This window comes from Barbus barbus (genome assembly GCF_936440315.1).
Source record: "Barbus barbus genome assembly, chromosome: 21".
NCBI classification, from domain to species: domain Eukaryota; kingdom Metazoa; phylum Chordata; class Actinopteri; order Cypriniformes; family Cyprinidae; genus Barbus; species Barbus barbus.
In genome coordinates this window covers 25,184,771-25,207,987 of record NC_136749.1, presented here as the reverse complement: position 1 = coordinate 25,207,987, position 23,217 = coordinate 25,184,771, and the positions used below count along the sequence as shown (strand labels likewise).

The window sequence follows — 23,217 nt, the reverse complement described above, 5'->3', positions numbered from 1 at the left end:
TATTGAATGTTTCTGAATTAAAATACTCAAATGGCATATAATAAAACAACTCTTAGATCCTGAATAATCACTCAAATATACATCTTAATATTAAAAACGTTAACTGTGAGGCTTTTATTTTGAAGCAGTTTTAGCTCTGGGCGGAGCGACCAATGAGTTCTTCTCGTGACACTCACGTGATTTGTAAACAGGAAGTGTCTGATCTGTAGAGGGTGAGTGACTAGAATCTAAATTCAACAAACAAAATCTATTCTATATGTGGGTTTGGCTATTATAGTGCATCGCTTCATTCATAGTGAACCGTATCTGGTGCAATTCAGACCGTTTGAGCGCTGTTTGATCAACTCTGAGCAAAAGGTTTTTATTGAAATATATTATGAAAACACATAATTTGAGGTCAGAGTAATGACTGTATGTGCATCTGTAATGATAGGAGGTGGGTAGTATGCAAAAGTAATGTTTTTGATTGAATATCATTAGATCTGGCCATCACTGAGGAGACTGGATGAATCTTTGATCAGAGCAGATCTGCTGTTTTCTTCCTCATCATGGTGGACTTCCTGGCAGAGAACAACCTGTGTGGTCAGGCCATCCTGAGGATTGTGTCCAGAGGAAATGCCATCATAGCAGAATTACTCAGACTGTCAGAATTTATTCCTGCTGTTTTCAGACTCAAAGACAAGAGCGACCAGCAGAAATATGGAGACATCATCTGTGATTTCAGCTATTTTAAGGTATCCTAATTGTCATTTTTAATTATGTATTCTTAAATGAACTTGATCTGGGTTTTCTAAGATGATCAGATGGATTTATAGTAAGTATGTTTTTGATATGAATTTGTGTTTTCTAGGGTCCGGAGTATTATGAGAGTAAACTGGAAGCAAAGCCAGATCTGCAGGATTTGGATGAGGAGTTTCGGGAAAATAACATTGAAATATTAACGCGCTTCTACCTGGCCTTTGAGAGTGTCCATAAATATGTTGTAGACTTGATAAGGTGTGTGTTGTTTTCAAATGCAACATATCTGAAATTGTGGCTGGCTAAATTTTTATTGAAATCAGGGGTACATTTAAGCACTTTTAGTTTTGCAGTTATTGAAATGCATTTCTTTGACATAATGTTCCTCTGTTATGCTTTGCCGCAAAGGTCTGATGTAATTTTTCTTCCTAAATCAAATCTTAAATTATTTATTCATTTAAAAACAATGAATTGTTTCCTCTGAAGGTACTTGGATGATCTCAATGAAGGGGTCTACATTCAGCAAACACTAGAAACTGTTTTATTGAATGAAGATGGGAAACAGCTCCTGGTAAAGTCTGATTTCTGCTTGCCTAAATACAAATAGGAGTTAAACCGGGTAAATGAGTTTATAAATGCATGTGATTTCTGTCAGTGTGAGGCTCTGTACCTGTATGGAGTCATGTTACTGGTCATTGATCAGAAGATGGAGGGGGAGGTGAGAGAAAGGATGCTGGTGTCCTACTACAGATATAGGTATCTTACTTTATACCTTTGTATTTTTATTCATCTCATTGGTTTCAACAGCTCACAAGCAGCTCAGTTGAGGTGAAACATCTCAACAAATGGACAAGCACGTCAGTGTGATACTGAATTAACAATATTTCTCATCTCCTCAGTGCTGCTCGTTCCTCGGGCGACTCCAACCTGGATGACATCTGCAAGCTCCTGCGTAGTACGGGATACTCCAGCCACCCGGGGGCCAAACGGCCACCCAACTACCCTGAGAGCTACTTCCAGAGAGTTCCCATCAGCCCCACCTTCATCAGTATGGTGATCGGCCGCCTCCGCTCTGATGACATTTACAACCAGGCAAGACAGTGGTGTTATTTAGATCAGGGTTTTCAAACTGGGGGCTGCAAGGGGGTGCTGGGGGTCCTTATTTTATTCTATTGACAGATAAAATGCCAAAAAAAATTATAAAATAATCAGAAAGGTTCAGAAAAAAGTGTGGGGAAAAAAAAAAAATAGCAATAATAAAATAAGTTTGGTAATGGCAAAATATTTAATTCTATTGACAGATAAAATGCAAAAAAAAAAAAAATTAATTGGAAAGGTTCAGAGAAAATAGTGTACATACATATATTAAAATAAAAAATGAAATAAGTTTGATAATGACAAATTATTTTATTCTTTAGACATAAAATGCGTAAAAAACTAACCAGATGTGCAAATAAAAATGTGTAAAAACATCAATGATAATAATAATAATTTGATATTGACTAATTATTTCATTCTGTTGACTGATAAAAAGCAAAAAAAAAAAAACACAAAAAAAACAAGAAACTTAGTTAAAAGTTGGAAAAGTAAAAGAATAAAGAAAAATAGTGTAAACACACACACACATATACATACACATATCTCTCTCTCTCTCTCTCTCTCTCTCTCTCTCTCTCTCTATATATATATATAGATAGATAGATAGATAGATAGATAGATAGATAGATAAATAGATATACATATATAAGTTTAATAATGACATTTTTATTTAAAAAATTTAAAAAAGAAGACAAATAAATATGTAAAACAGCATCTAAAAATAATAATAAAAAGTTGCTAATGACAAATTATGTTGTTCTATAAAATATAACAAGAAACTGAATAAAAAAATATACTTTGTATATATTATATTTTTCCAGATTTGTTTTAATACATGAAAATGCTGTCTTGCATTTATTTTTAGGAAAAAGGTTCTTCAAATATTCGGGGGTCTGTGGCATCAAACTTTTGAAAATCCTTCATTTAGACATAACTCTTGTCTAATCATGCTTCATGTTATGTAAATGTTTCATCTGTTGTGTTGTAGGTGTCTGCGTATCCTCTGCCGGAGCACCGCAGTACAGCGCTGGCAACGCAGGCCGCTATGCTGTGTGTCTGCTTATACTTCACCCCCTCCATCCTGCACACACAACAGGCCAAAATGAGAGAGATCGTGGACAAATACTTTCCTGACAACTGGGTGAGAAGGCTGTATTAATCATCTCAATTCCCAAAATGTGATGTATACATTTTTATTGCAATATCAACCTTAAATTGTCAGGTTATAAGCATATATATGGGGATCACTGTGAATTTGGTGGAGGCGTGGGAACCATATAAAGCTGCTAAAATAGCCCTGAACTACACATTGGACACAGCCAACATCAAAGAACAGGTACGGTCATCTGTTCACACACGTTCGATCTAAACCAGTCACTCTGGACTCACACTTAGTCATTGTTTTTTCCTCTCAGGCCGGTCGATACGCTGCCAGTGTGGAGAGTTTGCGGCCGCAGGTCCAGCAGTTATTGAAGGAGGGATTCCTGAGAGAAGAAATCATCCTGGACAACATTCCCAAACTGCTCAACTGCCTCCGTGACTGTAATGTTGCCATCCGCTGGCTGATGCTGCACACTGCAGAGTCTGGTGAGATGTCATGCGCCAGTAAAGGTTGAAATCAGCAGTTGTCAGCCTTTTTGACAATAGTTTTCAAAGACAATAGACCAGATACTTCTGGTACTTCTGCTGTAATAACAAAGCTTAAAGGGATACCTATGATGCAATTTCAAGTTTTTATTTGTCTTTGGAGTGTTGCAAGCTGTTCATGCATAGATAAGATCCGTAAAGTTGCAAAGACTAAAGTCTCAAGCCAAAAGAGATATTCTTTATAAAAGTTAAGACTTGCCCATGCCTTCCTAAAATGCCTCATTCAAACACGTCCCCACATGTCTACGTCACGGTGTTGGAAGATTTGCATAACACCGCCCAAAAGAAAGAAGGCGTAACTTTTATTCTTGCTGTAGTATTGTTGCCGCCACCGGCTCTGCCATGTCGTGGAGATGCTGTGCGTTTCCAAATATGGTAAGGGGTGTAACACTTCTGTCACACGCTTGAGGTATTCGGCCAGTCACAACGCACTGGATAGCTGGCCAATCAGAGCACACCACGCTTTTCAGAACGATGAGCTTGTTAAAAATCAACACTTTTCAGAAAGGTGGGGCAGAGAGGAGCAACAATAATGTATGGTATATGGAAAATAATGTTTTTTAAACCTTAAACGGTTTAAACAATAAATTGCAATGATTGCATTACTTTTAGCATCAATTGCATTATTTTTAGCATCGTCACATGACCCCTTTAAATTAAAATAAAAAGTTTCGGTAACTGAATGCATGAATTTTTACAGTTGTTTTTTATGCATAAACAGCAATTTCTACCTGATTAAATATTTTAGAATCTGGCACAACAAGAAATGTATATTCGTTGTTAAAAAATTCCAAGACTTCTTACGATTTTTATACATTTAAATTTTTGAGGTCTGGAAATCACACTTGTAAAATTATGCTTCCTTAAATATTCTTGTTTTTGAAGACCATTAAATAAAAATGACATTTGTTGAGGGGGTGAATTAAATAGTTTTAAGTCATCTTGAGGGCCACTTGGAAGTTTGCTGAGGCCCCGCGGTGGGTTCTGGACCCCTTGTTAAGGAACCCTTGGTAGATGTTTTGATTATTGAGTTAATTTTGAAGGAATGCATCAAAATGCTTTTCTAAGTAATTTTTTTTTGTTGTTAAAGCTTATGATCCAAACAACAAGAGACTGCGTCAGATCAAGGATCAAATCATCAACGACTCCAAATACAATCCCAAAATTCTGTTTCAGCTGCTGCTGGACACGGCCCAGTTTGAGTTCACACTCAAAGAGGTAAATCTAAAAAATAATTATTATTCTCAATCTTAAATTGATACCTTGGTAAGTAAAAAAAAAAAACAACAATTTATTACTTTTAAATAATACTACTAATGCACAACCGTTCTAACAACTGTTTTCAACCTTAATAATAATAAATGTTCTCAAGCAGCAAATCAGCATATTCGAATGATTTCTGAAGGATAATGTGACACTGAAGACTGGAGTAATGATGCTGAAAATACAGCTTTGCATCACAGGAATAAATTATAAAATATATTCAAATAGAAAACAGCCATTGTAATAACACTTACCAATATTACTATTTACTATATTTTTATTCATCAAATAAATGCAGCCGTGGTGAGCATTAGAGACTCTGGGACTCTGTTATTAATTTCTATCGGTTTGTGCGATTTTTCAGATGTTCAAGCAGATGTTGGCAGAGAAGCAGCTGAAGTGGGAGAGCTATAAGAAAGAGGGATCAGAGAGAATGATGGAGCTGGCCGAGGTGTTTTCTGGGGTCAAACCTCTCACCAGGGTGGAGAAAAACGGTAAAATGCTTTTGCGGTCCCACAACATGCAGGAGGCGAACTGTAGACATCATTGTCAGCGTGTTCATGCGCTCATTTGTTTGATCAGAGAATCTTCAGGCCTGGTTCCGAGAGATCTCCAAACAGATCGAGTCCCTGAACTACGAGGATTCGACAGCTGCCGGCAGGAAGACTGTGCAACTCATTCAGGCTCTCGTGGAGGTACAGACAAATCTGAACGTGTGCTGTGACGTGACGCACTGATTTCACATGAAATTGTTTCTCTGATAAGGTCCAAGAGTTTCACCAGCTGGAGTCCAACCTGCAGGTGTGTCAGTTCCTGGCGGACACACGCAAGTTCCTCCATCAGATGATCCGCACCATCAATATCAAAGAGGAAGTGCTCATCACGATGCAGATAGTGGGAGATTTGTCCTACGCCTGGCAGATCATTGACAGGTGATGGCGCTACGTTGGCTGCTTCTTGATTTCTCGTCAAGATTTTAGGTTGAGGATCCTAATCCAAATATCTTTCTCACAGCTTCACATCAATAATGCAAGAGAGTATCAGAGCAAACCCCTCCATGGTGACCAAACTCAGAGCCACTTTTCTAAAGGTCAGTCAGAATGGCCTGTTTATTTAGGTGACCGTGGACCACAAAACCACTCATAAGGGTCAATTCTTTGAAATTGAGATTTATACATCATCTGAATAAATGAGCTTTCCATTGATGTATGGTTTGTTAGGCTATGACAGTATTTGGACGAGATACAACTATTTGAAAATCTGGAATCTGAGGGTGCAAAAAAAATGAAATATTGAGAAAATTGCCTTTAAAGTTGTCCAAACAAAGTTCTTAGCAATGCATATTACTAATCAAAAATTAAGTTTTTATGTATTTATGGTAGGAAATGTACAAAATGTCTTCATGGAACATGATCTTTACTTAATAGCCTAATTATTTTTGGCGTAAAAGAAAATGGATAATTTTGACCCATACAATGTATTTTTGGCTATTGCTACAAATATACCCGTGCTACTTCTGACTGGTTTTGTGCTCCAGGGTCACATATGACACTAGAAACAGATCCACTTCTGAATTGTGAGATATAACATGAGCTTTATGAATATGAACAGCTTGCGTCTGCGCTGGATCTGCCTCTCCTACGAATCAACCAGGTCAACAGTCCAGATCTGCTGAGCGTGTCTCAGTTTTACTCTGGGGAGCTGGTGGCTTATGTCAGAAAGGTTTGGAAAACAGTTTTGATTTGGGATTCAATCTTTTGCTTCAAATTTTGTGTATTTACCCTGATTTGGTCCACATCTCTTTAATTGTGTTTCTTGCAAACATGCTTCCAGGTTCTGCAGATCATTCCAGAAAGTATGTTCACCTCGCTAGCCAAAATCATCAAACTGCAGATCCATGACATTATGGAGGTGCCCACACGTCTGGACAAAGACAAACTGAAGGACTACGCTCAACTCAGCGCCCGTTATGAGGTACAACATATACATTTTGTATTCTTGAAAGTAGCAGTAATAATCCTGAAATGTGTTGTTATTCAGGAAGCTAACTGTGTACTGGCCAACTTTAACATACTTGCTCAGCAAAATTACAGCATGGCAGTATTTTCTCATTTATATTTTAAAAAAGTAAATAAAAACATTTAAAATCATTTATTTAAAAAAAATAATACATTTTATTTTTATTTCATTTATATAAAAAAATTAATTTGTTGAGACAACTTGTGGATTCTACCCTAAAATCAAAATAAATTATATTTTGCTTAAAATGAAGTTCAAGATTTTTTGCATTGATACATTACCTTGTTGACAATTACACATTTTTAACAGCGTAATGCTCGCTTTGCAACAAATTACATGTTTTAATTATCAAGTTTATTTACAAGCAAACTATGCACATTTAAAAAACAATTACATTACAAATGTAGTTTATTTTGTGTCTTTGTACTCTATATATCTATAGTTTTCTTATTTATATACATTTGATGTATTCTTTTACTCTGTATATTTATATATATATATATTATATTTTGTATTCTTTTACTCCATGCATTTGTTTATTTTATATTTATTTTGTCCTCTATATGTTTACATGCATTATATTGTGTTCTTTTAATCTATATAATATTTATTTTACTCTCTATATTTAGATGTATTCGTTTACTCTATATAACTAACTTGCGCAGCTAAATTTTCTACAAAGTCAGGCTGTTTGCGCTCAGTGTTTTAAATTGAACTTAGAATTCAGGCCTTGAGTCAACATGTTGTTCTTGCATATATTAATTTAATAATAATAAAGTAACTCACTGACCTTCTTCATCTGACAGGTAGCTAAACTCACTCATGCCATCTCAGTCTTTACTGAAGGTATTCTGATGATGAAGACCACACTCGTCGGCATTATCAAGGTAAACAGATTCTCTGAATGTTACACCTTGATCATTTTGAGCTTTATTGACCAAGTATGTTTACACGTACAGGTGCATCTCAGTAAATTATAATGTCATGGAAAAGTTCATTTATTTCAGTAATTCAACTCAAATTGTGAAACTCGTGTATTAAATAAATTCAGTGCACACAGACTGAAGTAGTTGAAGCCTTTGGTTCTTTTAATTGTGATGATTTAGGCTCACATTTAACAAAAACCCACCAATTCACTCTCTCAACAAATTAGAATACTTCATAAGACCAATAAAAAAAACATTTTTAGTGAATTGTTGGCCTTCTGGAAAGCATGTTCTTTTACTGTATATGTACTCAATACTTGGTAGGGGCTCCTTTTGCTTTAATTACTGCCTCAATTCAGCGTGGCATGGAGTTGATCAGTTTGTGGCACTGCTGAGGTGGTATGGAAGCCCAGGTTGCTTCAGCGGTCTTCAGTTCAGCTGCATTGTTGGGTCTGGTGTCTCTCATCTTCCTCTTGAAGTGGTGTTCTGGGCGGGTGTGGGGTGATGTTTTTTTCAAACCGTCAATAAAATTCGTTCAAGACGTCTGTTAGTTGTTGATTCTCCAAAGTGCTGGGGATGGTGACTTGTATCTGGTGATATCTTTCATAACTTTCCACACTGAAGCAGGATCACTGGAAGAGAATTTGTTCCTGAGCTTGTCAGAATAATTCCTCTTTGCCACTCTGATCTCCTTTTTCAGTGTGTATTTGGCCTGTTTGTGCAAGACTTTATCCCCCTTTCTGTAAGGAGACACAACAGGCATTTTTCTTTTCATTTACAAAAAAACAAGAAAAGTGCAATAAGAAAGTAAACCGGGATGTTTTTATTTTCATGTTTAAAATAATATATTTGAGATGTTTTAACTAACCCTATTACAGTGTTTATGGAATATTAAACATTATTTATACCATGAGAGCTCAGTGAACATAAAACACATCTGTTTCAGGTGGATCCGAAGCAGCTTCTTGAGGACGGGATCCGGAAAGAGCTCGTCAAACGTGTGGCTTACGCTCTGCACAAAGGCCTCATCTTCAACCCCAAAGCCAAAGTGAGCAAACCACCGTCTTATAATTATATTATCTGTCTTATCTGGCTCACTAGAGTTTGTTTAGAAGTTAATTTCTGCTGTCTCTTTCAGCCCAGTGAACTGATGCCAAAGCTGAAGGACATGGCTGCCACCATGGATGGGTTTTACCGCTCGTTTGAATACATTCAGGATTACGTGAGCATCTACGGCCTGAAGATCTGGCAGGAGGAAGTGTCTCGTATCATCAACTACAACGTAGAGCAGGAGTGTAACAGTTTCCTCAGAACCAAGGTCTTGTCTTTGTGGTATCTTATTGATTTGAACCTCAGATTTAGTTGTTTATTTTTTACTTTTTACTGCTAGTGTTGATTTAAAGCAGTTCTTTTCAGATCCAAGACTGGCAAAGCGTCTTCCAGTCCACCCACATTCCCATTCCTAAGTATCCGTCAGTTGATGAATCTGCCACGTTTATTGGACGTCTTTGCAGGGAAATCCTGAGGATCACAGATCCAAAGTAAGTCAGCGCGAACCGGATTATTTCAAACACTCAAAGCTTTGATGGTCGAGAGCTAAAAGTCTGAAGAAGTGTCACGTTGCTTGTCTTCGTTTTGTTTCAGAACGACGTGTTACATTGATCAGCTAAACACCTGGTACGATATGAGGACGCATCAGGAAGTGACCAACAACCGACTCTTCTCGGAGATTCAGGACACGCTGGGAACCTTCGGCCTGAACGGACTCGACCGGCTCTTGTGTTTCATGATCGTGAAAGAGCTGCAGGTCAATCTTAATATAATAATTATTCATTATTAGATAAGAATTTTTGAAACAATTAACAAAACAGTCAAATTGCTTAAAGGTTTAAGGTCTTTTGGGTAATTAAAGAATTGTAAGAATCATAATTTTATCAAAAAATTGCTAAAACACCTAAAGTGAATATCATGAAACCCTCCTCTTCACAATAAATGTCACGTGAATGATAAATAAAATAAAAAATTGGTTATTAATAATAATAAAAATAATGGTTAGTTGTAGTATTATTAGTGTTAGTTATATTAGTATGATTTAGTAAAGAACTGAACATCTGTAATTGTATCAAAACATTAACGATTAATTATTTAAAAAATTGAGTACCATGAAGACATAATAATAATAATAATAGTATCTCCTCGTTTCTTCTTTGCAGAATTTTCTGACAGTCCTACAGAAGAACATCCTGAAGGACAAAGCTGTGGTTGACGTCTTTAAAGCTCTGCTGACGGCTGTCAATCCTGTCAAAGGGATTGTGGGTAGGTGTGTTTGATAGACTACTTTAAATCTGGCACTTATTCCCACAATAATGTTCTTGATATATTTGTATTTCTGCATTAATATTCAGCAAATGCAAGCAAAGTCTACGTCAACGCTGTGGCCAAAACTCAGAAGATCTGGCCAGCGTATCTGGAAGCCATCATGAAGGTACTGCTTTCTTTTTATCTATGAGATGTTTGTTTTTTGTCCATTATGTCTGTCTTTTTCAGCATAAATATTCCAAATCAATCACTGATTCTTTGACAGGTGGGTCAGATGCAGATCTTGAGGCAGCAGATAGCCAATGAACTGAACTACTCCTGCAAATTTGACTCGAAACACCTCGCTGCGGCGCTGGATAATCTGAACAAGTGGGTTGGGAATGATGCTTCTTCCTTATTTATTTCTTAGTACTTCGGTTGGTTTTTCCTTCTCCCTCATAGACAACTCACAATGTAAAGGTCCTTGCACACTGAGTCCAAAATTTTCATATGCGTGTTTTCGTTTTATACATATTAGTCATCGTTTCCTATCAAAATGCTTGTTACGGATGTGAAAACGCATGAAATCGAACCTGGTTTGAATTTTTTTTATTACCGACGAAAGTTTCGGAGGCAGTGTGTAAACGTGATTGACGCAACGTCTGGTCGTATTTATTTTTTAACGTGCTAAAATTCGGACTCCGTGTGCCAAAGACCTTAAGTGTGGTCATTTCCAGGTCTTTGCTGTCTGATATTGAAGCTCATTACCAGGATCCATCGCTGCCGTATCCCAAAGAGGACAACACTCTGCTCTACGAGATCACTGCGTATCTGGAGGCCGCTGGAATCCAAAACCCACTAAACAAAGTGAGTCGTATATATGTGAAATCTTCATTTGACCTGCTGTTATTTATGCATATCAGTGATTATTTTATTACATGTTTTTTATGGCCTGATGAGTTTTTTGTTTGTTTTTTTGGCAAAAAAAGACCCCAATTTCAGTGCATCCTGTGTGACATGATACACTCTGTTGACACAAACCGCTTCTTGTTGTTTTATTGAAATCGCTCCTTTCAGATCTACATCACGACGAAGCGTCTGCCTTACTTTCCCATCGTAAACTTCCTGTTCCTCATCGCTCAGCTGCCAAAACTGCAGTACAACAAAAGCCAAGGTCTGTAACTGATTTTCTACACTACCATTCAAATGCTTGGGATTAGTAAGATCTTTTTTTTATTATTTTTGAAAGAAGTCTCTTATGCTATGGAATGCCATTCCTGCCATAATTAGAAATAAATTATGGCAGATTTGGCATTCCATACTATGCTCAACGAGGATGTGTGTATTTGATCAGAAATACATTAAGAACTCTAATATTGTGAAATATTATTACAATCTAAAATAACTGTTTTCCATTTTAAAGTGATATTTATTTCTGTGATGCAAAGCTGAATTCTCAGCATCAGTACTCCAGTCTTCAGTGTCACATGATACTTCAGAAATCATTCTTATATTTACTGCTCAAGAAACATTTCTTTTTATTATCAGTGTTGAAACAGTTTTGCTGCTTAATGTTTTTGTGGAAACCGTGATTTCTTTGATTAATATAAAGTTAAAAAACAACTTTTATTAGAAATAGAAATCTTTTGTAACTTTGTAAATGTCTTTACTGTCACTTTCGATCAATCTAATACATTCTTGATTAAAAGAAGTAGTCATTTAAAAAAATCATGTGGTCCTGCTCGTATGGGTTTGATAGAGGAGGTGTTTTTGTGTTTTCACAGGTATGACGTGCAGGAAGGCTGCAGATCCGGTGGATTGGGCTCCTCTGGTTCTGGGTCTCCTGACGCTGCACAAACAGTTTCACTCCAGATACACTGAACAGTTCCTGGCTCTGATCGGACAGTTTATTCGTTCCATAATGGAGCAGTGCACCAGGTACCTCACTTCAGTATGTGATGATTGAGGAACAAGAACACAGAGGACAAAATGACTATTTTAGAAATATTAAGAAAAGTATTTAAATTTTTTAGTTTTAAAACAAAAAATATAGAAAGTGAAATTATAAAAGTATATAGTATTTATAAAATATAATGTTAAATTTAATTTTAATATGTATAAAATAGTTTTATCTCTAGGCTGTACAAGTACTACATTGCTGTGTAGATAACCTTTATTATTAAAATTTTAATGAATTAACTAATAACTAATTAAAAGGATTATAACGAAGTAATTCAAATGATTATTAAACTACAAAATATCATTTTTTTGCATTGTGGTGTAAAAATATATACAATAAAAATATAATATAACATAAAAACTATGCAAGTTATATAGAGTAAAATAATACAAATTATAATAAATATGAATATGTAGAGAGAACAAATATAAATATATAGAGTAAAATAATACAAAATATGTATTTATTACCAGAATTATAATATAAGCTTTTTTTATAATCTACACAAAGGCAGCACTACAAATACTACATAATTTAATATTTATATTTATCACATTTTTTGTATTACAGTATTTTTTATTGCATTGTGTTAAATATTCTTAATTGTCATTGTGCAAAAAAAAGCTGATATAATTTTTTTTCTGCACGATAGTGACAGAAGTGTTTAACTGTGTCTGTTCCTCTCAGTCAGAAGATTCCAGATATGCCTTCAGATGTAGTCGGAGCATTAATGTTTCTGGAGGACTATGTGCGTTACACTAAACTGCCCAGAAAGGTACGATATATTGCTATGAGGTTTTGCTTTTTATTAATTTTTTTTTATAAATATTTTAAAACATAAAATGAGACGAAATTTTAGTTTTCTCTTCTTTTTCAGGTGGCAGAGGCTCATGTGCCAAGTTTCATTTTCGATGAATTCAGGACTGTTCTGTAAATGTGCCTGTGATAATGTCAAATCATATTTGATATCATTTGTCTTTCTCTTAAGCATTTTTAACATTTCAATTTTAAAACACGATCATCTTTTGTTGCTGTTACTGACCTGATGTCTGTCTGCTGGTGTAATAAATGCCATATGTTTATGTTTTGATACAACTTTTTAGGACATTCACACACTTTTGAAGAATTAATCTCTAACTCACAACCTCTCAAGAGTAATTGTTTTTATAAAATGGTGGTAACTGCAATAAGATAAAAAAAATGTTGTGGATGTGGTTCATTGATTTGATTGTACGCCGTGGCTCATCCAATCAGAATTTAGAGTGAGAGTTATTCTGAACCTGTACACCAGAACGTTTTTGCACACAACACATGAGACAAGATTTGAATGAAAGTTTTACTTTTATCTTAAATATATTACAATACTGAATGGATACTGTATGAAAAAAAATGAGCATTTATCATTTTAATTGTCAGTCTATGTACAGCACACAATAAACAAAAACAGCCATGAAGAATCTATGAATACCAACACTGTACACGGTCAGATGCGAACACAAGAGTGTGACAGCGGCTGACTACACAAGGCATAAAAAAGATGAAATTACAGCTGAAAAAAAAAAAAATCATTTCCGGTTAACATTGTCCTGGGTTTCAGTTTGTGTGTGTGTGTGTGTGTGTGTGTGAGAGAGCGAGTGATAAGTTGCTATAGAAGCTTGTTTCCACAATAGGATAAAATAAACAAATATAAAAATTCTCTCTATTTTTTTTGCGATTCTGGGTAAAAAAAAAAAAAAACTTTTTTCCCAAAAAATTGTGAAAATTGGTAGATAAACAGCAGCAATTAGTTTTATTTTTTCCTCACATTCTGAGGGGAAAGTGAATTGTGCGCCAAACTCAAAATTGTCAGGAAAAAACTCGCACTGACCTTTTTTTTTTTTAATTCTGCAGTGGGGGAAAAATCATTTTGAACTCGGAATTGTGAGAATTCGGAGTTTATCTCGCAATTCCTAATTTTTTATTTTTTATTCTGTATCGTGGAAAAAAAATGAATGTTAAGGTGAACTTTATATTGCGAAAAAGTCCGAATTCTGAGTTTATATCTTGCAATTCCACATTTTTCCTCACAATTCTGAGAAAAAAAAAGTACAAATTGCGTGAAATAAACAGAACTGTGGGGGGAAAGTAGAACCTTTTAAAGATATATATATATATATATATATATATATATATAAATTTTTTATTATTATTATTTATATTATTATTATTATTTTACTATTTATCCCGTGGCGAAAACAGGCTTCCATAGCTCTCAATGTGGGCGTGGCTGTGTGTGGAAATATGAATTTTCTTAAATACATTCATAGGTATTTTGGTTGTGTCCTTCAATCAGGGATCAATGTGCTGAGATGCCCAATAAATCGATTAACATGACCGGCATCAGACTTATTCCAGTACGAGTGTGCATTTGTTTCGGACAGGTCAGGGTCACAGTGAGCAGAGAGTATTGCTTCAGATGGTCAGTTATTATAAACAAAACTATAGTTATTGTTCATGTTCTTGGTGTGAGTTCAGTCTCCTGATGTGTAAATACAAACACAGAAACAGGGCAAGGGTCCCACTTGATGTACAAAGGCGACCTGTTAATTAAATAAAAACCTCAGTTTGCACAAAAACCTATTGCGGTATTAATCATTCTAAAGCACTTAATTGTCATTGGGGTTAAATATGTAATACTGGGGAGGAGGGAAAGACTTTACAAAGTTACCTTAAAAATACCTCATATGCATCATGGAGATGTTACAGGACGGTTTTGGTGGATCACAGGCAGAGTGCAAAAATCAGTGCCGACAGGTCAAACGCACAGCAGACTATGTACAGGTGAAAACTGCCATTACTAATACAATACTGACCAGAAGTAGGCAATCTATCAAGGCTGGATGGTCACGTGACCAGAGGGATACTGTAGCGTGAAGAGTGTCATGCTGTAAACAAACATCTACCAAAATCAGAAAACTGTGATTATGGGTTCATAACAGCAAGTCTACATACAGTACATGTTATTCAGGGAGAATGTGTTCCTCCCTAAACCTCATAATTTATTAAGGAAATATGTTTAGCATTACATTCACACATCCCTAGGGTTTTAGTCTCGCGTGTAAACCATGACAGCTATTATTCTCGCCGTGATTCTGAATTCCATATCAATTCTTACCGTTCGTGTTCATTTTATCCACCTTATTTTTCAACGGAAAAATACATTAAACATTTACATCGGAAAAAAAATCAATGCAGAGGTAAGCTATTCTTTGTGAATGTGCCAGAATTCTGATTAATTAGCCACAGAAGAATAACAAAATGCAAAGAACTGTCCAATTATTTGTACTACAGACCAGTATTTATGATTACTATAATAAATGAAAGTTTGCAGTATTATGCATCATAACAGACTGTTTTGTTTAGTTAAAATAACTTGAACGGGCTGAAACACCGGAAACGTCGCACATTAATTCCGGTTAAATATGGCCGCTAAAAATAAGGTGGATAGACGATACACAAATCTGTTCTTGTTGTTTTCATGAATGCAGCATGTATCACAAAAAAGCCAAGTAGCCGAAACAATCAGCTAAAATCACATTCCTTACGCTTAGGAGAGAATTAAAAATAACGTGAGATGATGATGATGATGATAGGGAAATGAAAGAATTACATTAGGCTGTGAGCATGAGGGAAAAAACTAAGGCCTCGTGCATGTTACGATTCAGAAGCTCATTTCATATAGTAGCACTTTACAACTAATCGACTATGTGTATCAGTTAGAAACTTACGCAGACACTAGCACAGATTTCTGAAGTCGTCATGAAACGTAAAATTCATTATCTTAATGTAATCTCATTTGTGAAAAATTTGTCCAAGCCTATTTCATTTTTTGACATAATGTTTAATCGAGATCAAGAAAAAGTCCAATTGCAACTAAAATAAAACAAAAGTAATTGCAACTTTTTAGCACAATTCTGACTTTATCACAGTTCTGAGAAAAAAACAACAACTAAAAAGTCAAGATTTTAGATAAAAAGCAATGTGAGGTGCACCTGACATAGAACAGCGCACGCAGTTTGAGTCCAGCGGATACTCTCCAAAATTGTTGAATAAAGTCGTTATTTTTGTTTTCGTGTACAAAAAGTATTCTCGTAGCTTCATAACGTTACGGTTGAACCACTGATGGCAGATGGACTATTTTGACAATGTCTTTCATACTTTTCTGGGCCTTGAGAGTGTTATTTACTTGGCAGTCAATGGGACAGTCACAAGCCTCCCAGTTTTCATCCCAAATATCTTAAATTGTGTTCCGAAGACGAACAAAGCTTTTACGGGTTTACAATGACATGGGGGTAAGTGATTAATGACAAAATGTAAATTTTGGGGTGGAGTATCCCTTTAAATAAAAACATGATCTTCCATTAAAAACTTCTCTAGGGTGTTGCATGTTGGACTTCTCCTATCATTTAGTCTGCTTAAAATCTTGCCCCTTTCTCACAATTGGGTGGAGCATGACCTAGTTGTGTTTAGAGATAGGGGTAGGGTTAGGGTATGGTTGGACCTTAAACTCCACCCATTACATCCAGAGAGGGGGAGCCAGACGCCATGCTCCACCCATTGGCTCTACATTCAGATCTGCCTCCATCCAATCAACTACCAACAAATAGAACCAAGTCCCGGTCCAACAGTTTTTTTTTCACTGATGTAGGAAAAAAATATCTGTGGCTATTTCCACTTCAGTAGCGACTTTAAAATTGATCTTAGCATCTTTACTTAATCTGAAGCAGAAATGTGCTCGTTACAAAAGTATCGTTGATTGCTATGCACTGCTACGATCTGACGCATAATCCATGAAATGGTGCTTCTGTGTAGCGTGCACTAGGCTTGAAACAAATTCTGTAAATCTAGGGAGACGATCACAGGAAAGACACTTTAAAGCAAAAAAAAAAAAAAGGTCCACCACGCTCTCCACAACCAAACATCAAAACTGAAAAATACTACACTCTCACATTTCACTCTTAATTATATGACATATGTACAAAATTCTCTGAGAAGATATGACTGTATGAACGGGACCGGATGATGTTCTGGTGAAGTGGACATGGGGTTGAATCTTACCAGCCTACGAAGCTGTCCTTCAATACATGCGGCACCCTTGAGTGAAAGATCTTAAAACATTTGTACATCGTTACACTACAAGGAATCGATAAACATGTTTTCTCATGCATACAGCAGTAGGTTCTACAGTGACAGCGTGCGTTCAAAACAATAGTTAACTTCCTGCTCCTGCATGAGCTTCTTGCACCCGGGCATCAAGGGCACCAATCACAAGACAGCATGTGTTTGGGGGCGGGGTTTAACGAGGGCATGAGTGGCTGCTGTTGTCTCTGTACCTGCTCAGCACGGCTGTCATTCCGGGTTTGTCTCGTGATGAAATTGTGTTCCTGAGTCCTGTTTATGAATGACAGCAGGAATGGGATTCTGATACCGCGCTCCTTAACGTCCAGGGTAAGATGGCTCCATGCCACAAATGCTAAACAGAGAGATCGGAGGAGACCATGCCCAACTCTTCCATTCACTCGTCCCTTGTTTCTCCATTTGAATTCCTTATTTACTTATTTCGTTTTCTCATTCATACAAAAGCAGAAAAATTCTTACGGAGTTTTGCAGGCCAGTTTCGAGGAGTTCTTTTATATTGACGTTTCCCACAGCTGAAACAGATCACACACAGACAAAATGAACACGTGCCAGTAAATATGACTTGTGCCGTGATAAAAAAAAGTATGCATGATTATTATGATTATTACTGGAATGTGCAGTCAGTACAAAGTCTTCAGCAAAATTAGATGTTCTTGAGTAAATATTTAAGAATTTCTTTCAAAAACATTTTTAAGAATTGCACCAAGGAACATTTTTATAAATTTCTTAAAATGTACATTTTCTACTTTCAAATTTTTGAAAGGCCACAGGCCACATCTAGTTTTTAGCACCAAGTGCTTCATATCATCAGTGAATAGTAGCAATGAGAAAACAAAGTTTTTCGAAGCTCTGAATCAACTGAACCAATTGCTTTGTAAAAATGATTCACGGTTTCAAAGCGCTCAAAACATCACAGGATCACAAGAATAAAAAGTCATTCAATTAATTAAAGATTAACCTACATAATAAAAATAGTCAGAGATGAGTTAAAAACTATTAGACATTTTAGTATAATTGAAATACGATTATAGTTTTTGTTAATATTTTGAATTAGATTTTATTTTTGCTTTCATGTTAATTTTAGTTAAAGTTTTAGTAATTTTTATTTTTGTAATTTCTACATGTCTATATTGTCTATATATTTATACATCTTTCTTCAAATTTTAAGTTTAGTTAAATCTGCAGTCCGTAAGTTTTGCCTCTTTGTCGCCATCTCTGTTTGAAAACCTGGAATTGCAGCTGCTTGTGGAATTATCTTCCTTGCGTGGGATGTGCTCCAGATGTATCTAATGTTTTGAGGTGAATGTGTAGCTGTCAGTCACCGCACCGGTGTGGATGTTTACTGTACTTCGCAATCACAGATTCTAGCCTATGTCTTGGAAATATGACCCAAATAAGAATCTTCTCCGTATATTGACATCTGAACAAGTAAGTAACAAGTCTGCCACGTTTGTTCTGACCAACTGAGGAAAAAAGCATTACCATAAATCGCGCTACCAATGTGATTAAATCTAAAGATCGGTTAGCCCATATCACATCAAACCGTGCAAAGTATTATTATTGTTATACTTAATTCTCAAATTATTAATGTTAACAACATCAGCATTGCGTGACTATGAGTATAGTGTGTATTAACGTGTAGATTCTTTTAACCCAAAAAGCAAACTATGCTCCCATTGAACTGGTTTTCTTTAAAATACAAATCTTGAGTAATCCCAGGCTATCTGTAATCAGAAGCACATTTAAAACTGGAATATAATTAAATTTCATTCACATGTGTTTTATGAACACATAATCCTTTCTGGATCACAATTCACCATCAAAATGATACATTTAATTATTCTAGCTGCTGCAAGAAAAGGCTATAAACGATCTGGCACCTGCAGCATCCTCACATGTGATAGCCTAGTAGCTGGGACAACATCTTTATGTTTAGAGATATGACGTAATGACGCAGTGCAATGGTCGAATTACCCGCGAAAATTACCCCTACTATTACTACCCCTACCACTCAAATTAGAAAACATTATTATAAGCTAACCGATGTGAATCGGGCTAAAGTAAGGCGATAGTTTTGAACACTGGCTGGTTATGTAATTGCTCAAATACTGATTTCGGATCATTTTTAACCAAAAAAAAAGTTACGGACTGCAGCTTTAAGAACTTTAATTTGAAAGTTTGATACCAAAGTTTGATAAGTTCTGAACCACTGATTAAAAAACAAATTTTCTTGAAGCAGTGTTTCAAAAGCTCTCGTCATTAGTGGATGGATCATCTCAAGTAAAAACCTCTAAAGTTACACAATGTGCAGTAAATGCAGTGTAATTACCCCTTGAGAAACGGTCTAAATAATTTAATCATGTGCTAATGACAATAAAATGACATATGGAAAGTCTTACCCTGGCACTCTGTCTGTTGGCCTTCCTCTCCTCATCTGGAAGGGGAGGCATGGGGTAGGGGTATCTCCGGCTGGAGGCGATGGAGCCCGTTGAAGAAGTGGGCGATTTGGCGGGTGACAGTGTCCTGAGGGAGCGGAGAGATGTTGCATTAGTACTGTTGTGAATCGGATACTAGCATTAACAAACACGGAGCTGTCACCTTTGACCCCTTGATGAGGTCAGAGGGAGTGTTTCCACGGCTAGCCATCATCCAAAATCACTAACTTCATCAGGCCTTGCCACAAAAATACCCACTGGCTCTTACTGGAGAGTGAAGCTGAGCAGATACTGCGAGCACAATGTAGTGCTGTTGGGATGTTTAACGAACAAACATACCCGGCGTCATGTGGGCTTACAAACATGGCAGACATGATGAGGTGATCAGGACAGACACATGTGATCATCGTCACAGAGACTATGGCAGCCAAACGATGATGACATTATAGAGTGCAAAAGCGACACACGTTAAGCAGCAGCAGGCATGCAGAGAGGGACAGAACAGTGAAGGAGGAATAAAACAAAAATGAATCAAACACAGAACTTTAACTACAATCAATGAGGCTGGTTTGGCCTTTTGATGTTCACACACAGAAGCACAAATACATGAGTGAATCTCACAAAAACACACCCTAGCTATACTTCAGTCCAAAATCAAAAGAAGATATTATATTAAGTCAAATTAATGACATAATAATGAGACATAATGACATTTAATTTATATATACATTATATATATATATATATATATATATAGATACCACATACTGTAACATTATTTTTAGGAAAATTATGATGATTGTTATTGTGACAATGTTTATTGTTTCCCACATATTTCACCCCCAAAAATATTTTTTTTTTCCTCACTGGTGTTTTCATTAATAGTCATTTTAGTTTACTACATTGCCAGAACTACTGTAATATTTTTTATTTAAATTCAAATAAATTAAAGGTAGTACAAAAATGTAATATGATGTATATTTGCTTTACAATATTTTTTAAATTATTTATTTGCATTATAATAATATAATTTTTTTAAATGTGCTTTTTGTCATTTAACTATTGTCACAATGCAACAAGAAACTTAATGGTCCTACAAATATTTTCTATGTAAAAAAATCACTTCTTATTGAAACAAATACATTGAAATGAATATTTGATTTTGAGAGGATTCATGTCATTTCTGCCAGCAAGTGCTCTTCAAACCCTAACACTCAGTTCTCATCTCTGAAAAATTATATTTGGTCAGGGAAACGAACAACTGAGGAGGGAAACTGATGAATAGGGACAGATATAATGCAGTCTGATGTTATTATACCTAATATAAGGTCCTTCAGTGTTTTTATTCACATCTTCTACCCATTTAGTTACATAATACTCTGATTTGACGCAAGGGGTTAAATACCTGCAGGAGGAGGATGGGGAAGGAGCGATGGTGAACAGAGAGATAGAGAAAGGGAAGGGTAGGGGGAGAAGAGAAAGAACAGGAGAGATAGGAGAAACAGGATAAAGAAGGAAGTTGGTAAAAGACAGCAGCAGCACTGAAATTCTTTACGGTCCAAGATGCAGGTGAGCGATCAGACAGCAGCTCAGAGTACAGCACCTACACAGATATCATGAAGCTTTTCTGCTTTATGGCTGGTGCAGGACAGAAAAATTAAAGACTCTACAAAAAACAGCTGCTTTATACGTCAGCATCCAATAGACCTTAGTTCACCTGAAAATGCAAAATTTGTCATCATTTACTTGTTGTTCCAAATCTATTTGACTTTCTTTCTTCAGAAAAATATTATTTTCCATTCAATGAAAGTGAAATAGGGGCTAGTGAATATCTAAAATGACAAAAACAGAATAAACAAAGTAGTCTGTATAAATTGCGCACTGTATTCCGAGCCATACAAGAACTTTTAGAAAGTAAACAATTGAAATTGAACTTGTATTAGATGAGAATCTTCCCCTTACTGTAGCACTAATATCTCATTCACACGTGCATATTCAAACAAAGTTTACATACTACTGTTCAAAAGTTTGGGGTCAGTAAGCTTTTTTTTTTTTTAAAGAACTGAACACTTTAATTCAGTAAGGATGCATTGATCAAAAGTGAAAGAAATCTTCTGTAACATTATAAATGTCTTTAATATTTCAAATAAATGACGTTCTTTTGAACTTTCTATTCATAAAAGAAATCCTGAAACATAATGCATCACAGTTTCCACAGCAATATTAAACTATTACATCTATACTATATATTTCTTCAAATATCGATATTGAATAAATGTATGCAAATTAGATTTAAGAGTTATTGCAGAGGTTAAAGTATCAGTAATAAGACTTAAATTAAGATCTCCTCCTAATATCACATCATATGGCTTCAGAAGGCTTAAGCAAATGACGCACTATGTACTTATGCACTATTTACTCAACCATGTAGTGTATGAATTACATAAGGTTATTTTGTCATTAATAATCGGAGTCTGATAGCCCCTCCCCCTTCGCTACATAATTAAAGCTGCGGCAGTTGAGTGCATGAAGTGTCCAACATTCCACACTTTTTTCTCTGGTTATTTAAGTGCATCATCAGGGTTTTTAAAGTACACTTTTTCTTTTTGGAATTTTCAGTGTGAACACACTATTTATACTACAAAACTACAAAAGTATGTGATTTGCAATGCACCTCTAGAATATAGTGTATGAGTCAAACGGACTACTTTTTTTTTATACTTCTTAATAGCTTAACAGTCCCTGATCACTAACTGGTTTAGTATAGAAAAGCATCAACATTCTGTTCTGTGTTCTAAAAACAGAAATTCATACAGGTTTGGAACGACATGATGAGTGAATGATGATTTATTTTTCAGTGCTCTATTCCTTTAAATTTACCAGCACGTTTCCACAACCATCAGGCTACTCAACGTTAAAGCACATCTCAGAAGTGCAATGCTGCTTACTAATGCGTTTCTGAATATGTCTTGCTTGAGATAAAGTTGTAGTATTTGTGTAGGTCAGCTGCATGTTGTTTTTTGTTTTAGTTGTGGTCAGTTTGTCACATGCGTTTGGAAAAAGAGAGTTCAGGTGCAGAAACGAGCATCAAGCTGAAATCAGAATCATTGAAGAGTGTTCATACAGATCATGACAGACGTGCAGGTCAGTTTCAACGTGCTGTTTCCAGAGGTTAAACCAATGCACAGCCAAAACGAACCAACATTTACTTCAAACACACAAAACAACTTTTCAATAAAATAGTTTGGACTGTAGTAATGACAAATGGCATAGAGTTTAAGACTCCGTGCAAAGTCCAACATCTACATCGGTCACTGTACGATGTCATGTGGCAACACTGCATCTCTTACTCTGTGGAGTTGGAGCGAGGACGGAACTTCTTTCCCTTGAGCTTCTTACGGGTACCTGTGATGTTTCCTGCATCGACAGAGAAGAAGAACACATGATATGAATGCTGAGATGAATCTGATGCAAGCTCTGACATTTTGAGTGGATGTATTGAGGGGGGCGTTACCTTGCCATGAGTTGCTCCTGGGTCGCCCATTTTCACAGACGTCAGAGATGTGCTTGGCATCTGGGATTCTTTCACTCCAGGAGTGAGACAGACCATTAGATCTTAAGACCAAAGAACACAGAAATTCTCATTGAAGTTCAT

General features: G+C 36.0%; 2 protein-coding genes across 4 annotated transcripts in view; one reads left to right on the top strand and one right to left on the bottom strand.

Moving 5' to 3' along the window:
* Nucleotides 1-158: 158 nt before the first annotated feature.
* LOC306886877 (WASH complex subunit 5) lies at nucleotides 159-13,645 on the top strand. Of its 3 annotated transcripts, XM_079444230.1 has the most exons (30): nucleotides 168-212; nucleotides 297-357; nucleotides 481-734; nucleotides 851-996; nucleotides 1,225-1,309; nucleotides 1,394-1,494; nucleotides 1,638-1,830; nucleotides 2,825-2,977; nucleotides 3,059-3,172; nucleotides 3,252-3,423; nucleotides 4,574-4,701; nucleotides 5,111-5,240; nucleotides 5,329-5,441; nucleotides 5,512-5,678; nucleotides 5,761-5,836; nucleotides 6,358-6,468; nucleotides 6,580-6,720; nucleotides 7,572-7,652; nucleotides 8,638-8,739; nucleotides 8,830-9,009; nucleotides 9,108-9,232; nucleotides 9,336-9,498; nucleotides 9,905-10,007; nucleotides 10,097-10,176; nucleotides 10,276-10,379; nucleotides 10,727-10,856; nucleotides 11,067-11,163; nucleotides 11,774-11,927; nucleotides 12,637-12,724; nucleotides 12,827-13,622. In XM_079444230.1, exons 3-30 carry the CDS (start codon nucleotides 549-551, stop codon nucleotides 12,881-12,883), a joined length of 3,480 nt encoding a protein of 1,159 aa, XP_079300356.1. In that variant the 5' UTR covers nucleotides 168-212; nucleotides 297-357; nucleotides 481-548; the 3' UTR covers nucleotides 12,884-13,622. The 3 variants fall into 3 exon arrangements, with proteins under 3 accessions (XP_079300354.1, XP_079300356.1, XP_079300355.1); XM_079444228.1 differs by lacking the exon at nucleotides 297-357 and having other exon boundaries at nucleotides 159-212; nucleotides 12,827-13,645; XM_079444229.1 differs by having other exon boundaries at nucleotides 168-357.
* Nucleotides 13,646-16,840: 3,195 nt separating this feature from the next.
* Nucleotides 16,841-23,217, bottom strand: part of LOC306887257 (disintegrin and metalloproteinase domain-containing protein 22-like) — a gene marked incomplete at its 5' end in the record, with an annotated part of 58,690 nt that continues 52,313 nt past the window's right edge. Inside the window, 5 exons of the mRNA XM_079444871.1 lie at nucleotides 16,841-17,639; nucleotides 19,527-19,650; nucleotides 20,881-20,967; nucleotides 22,913-22,979; nucleotides 23,077-23,177. Of these exons, the coding sequence (XP_079300997.1) occupies nucleotides 17,619-17,639; nucleotides 19,527-19,650; nucleotides 20,881-20,967; nucleotides 22,913-22,979; nucleotides 23,077-23,177 (400 nt within the window). The 3' untranslated portion in view covers nucleotides 16,841-17,618. The remainder of the gene's footprint in view (nucleotides 17,640-19,526; nucleotides 19,651-20,880; nucleotides 20,968-22,912; nucleotides 22,980-23,076; nucleotides 23,178-23,217) is intronic.

Bases quoted from the DNA above. Each gene is read 5' to 3' on its own strand.
- LOC306886877 (XM_079444228.1), top strand. From the start codon at position 549: ATGGTGGACTTCCTGGCAGAGAACAACCTGTGTGGTCAGGCCATCCTG. The intron at 2,978-3,058 runs GTGAGAAGGCTG...TTAAATTGTCAG, and splicing joins AATACTTTCCTGACAACTGG to GTTATAAGCATATATATGGG. The intron at 10,008-10,096 runs GTAGGTGTGTTT...ATTAATATTCAG, and splicing joins TCCTGTCAAAGGGATTGTGG to CAAATGCAAGCAAAGTCTAC.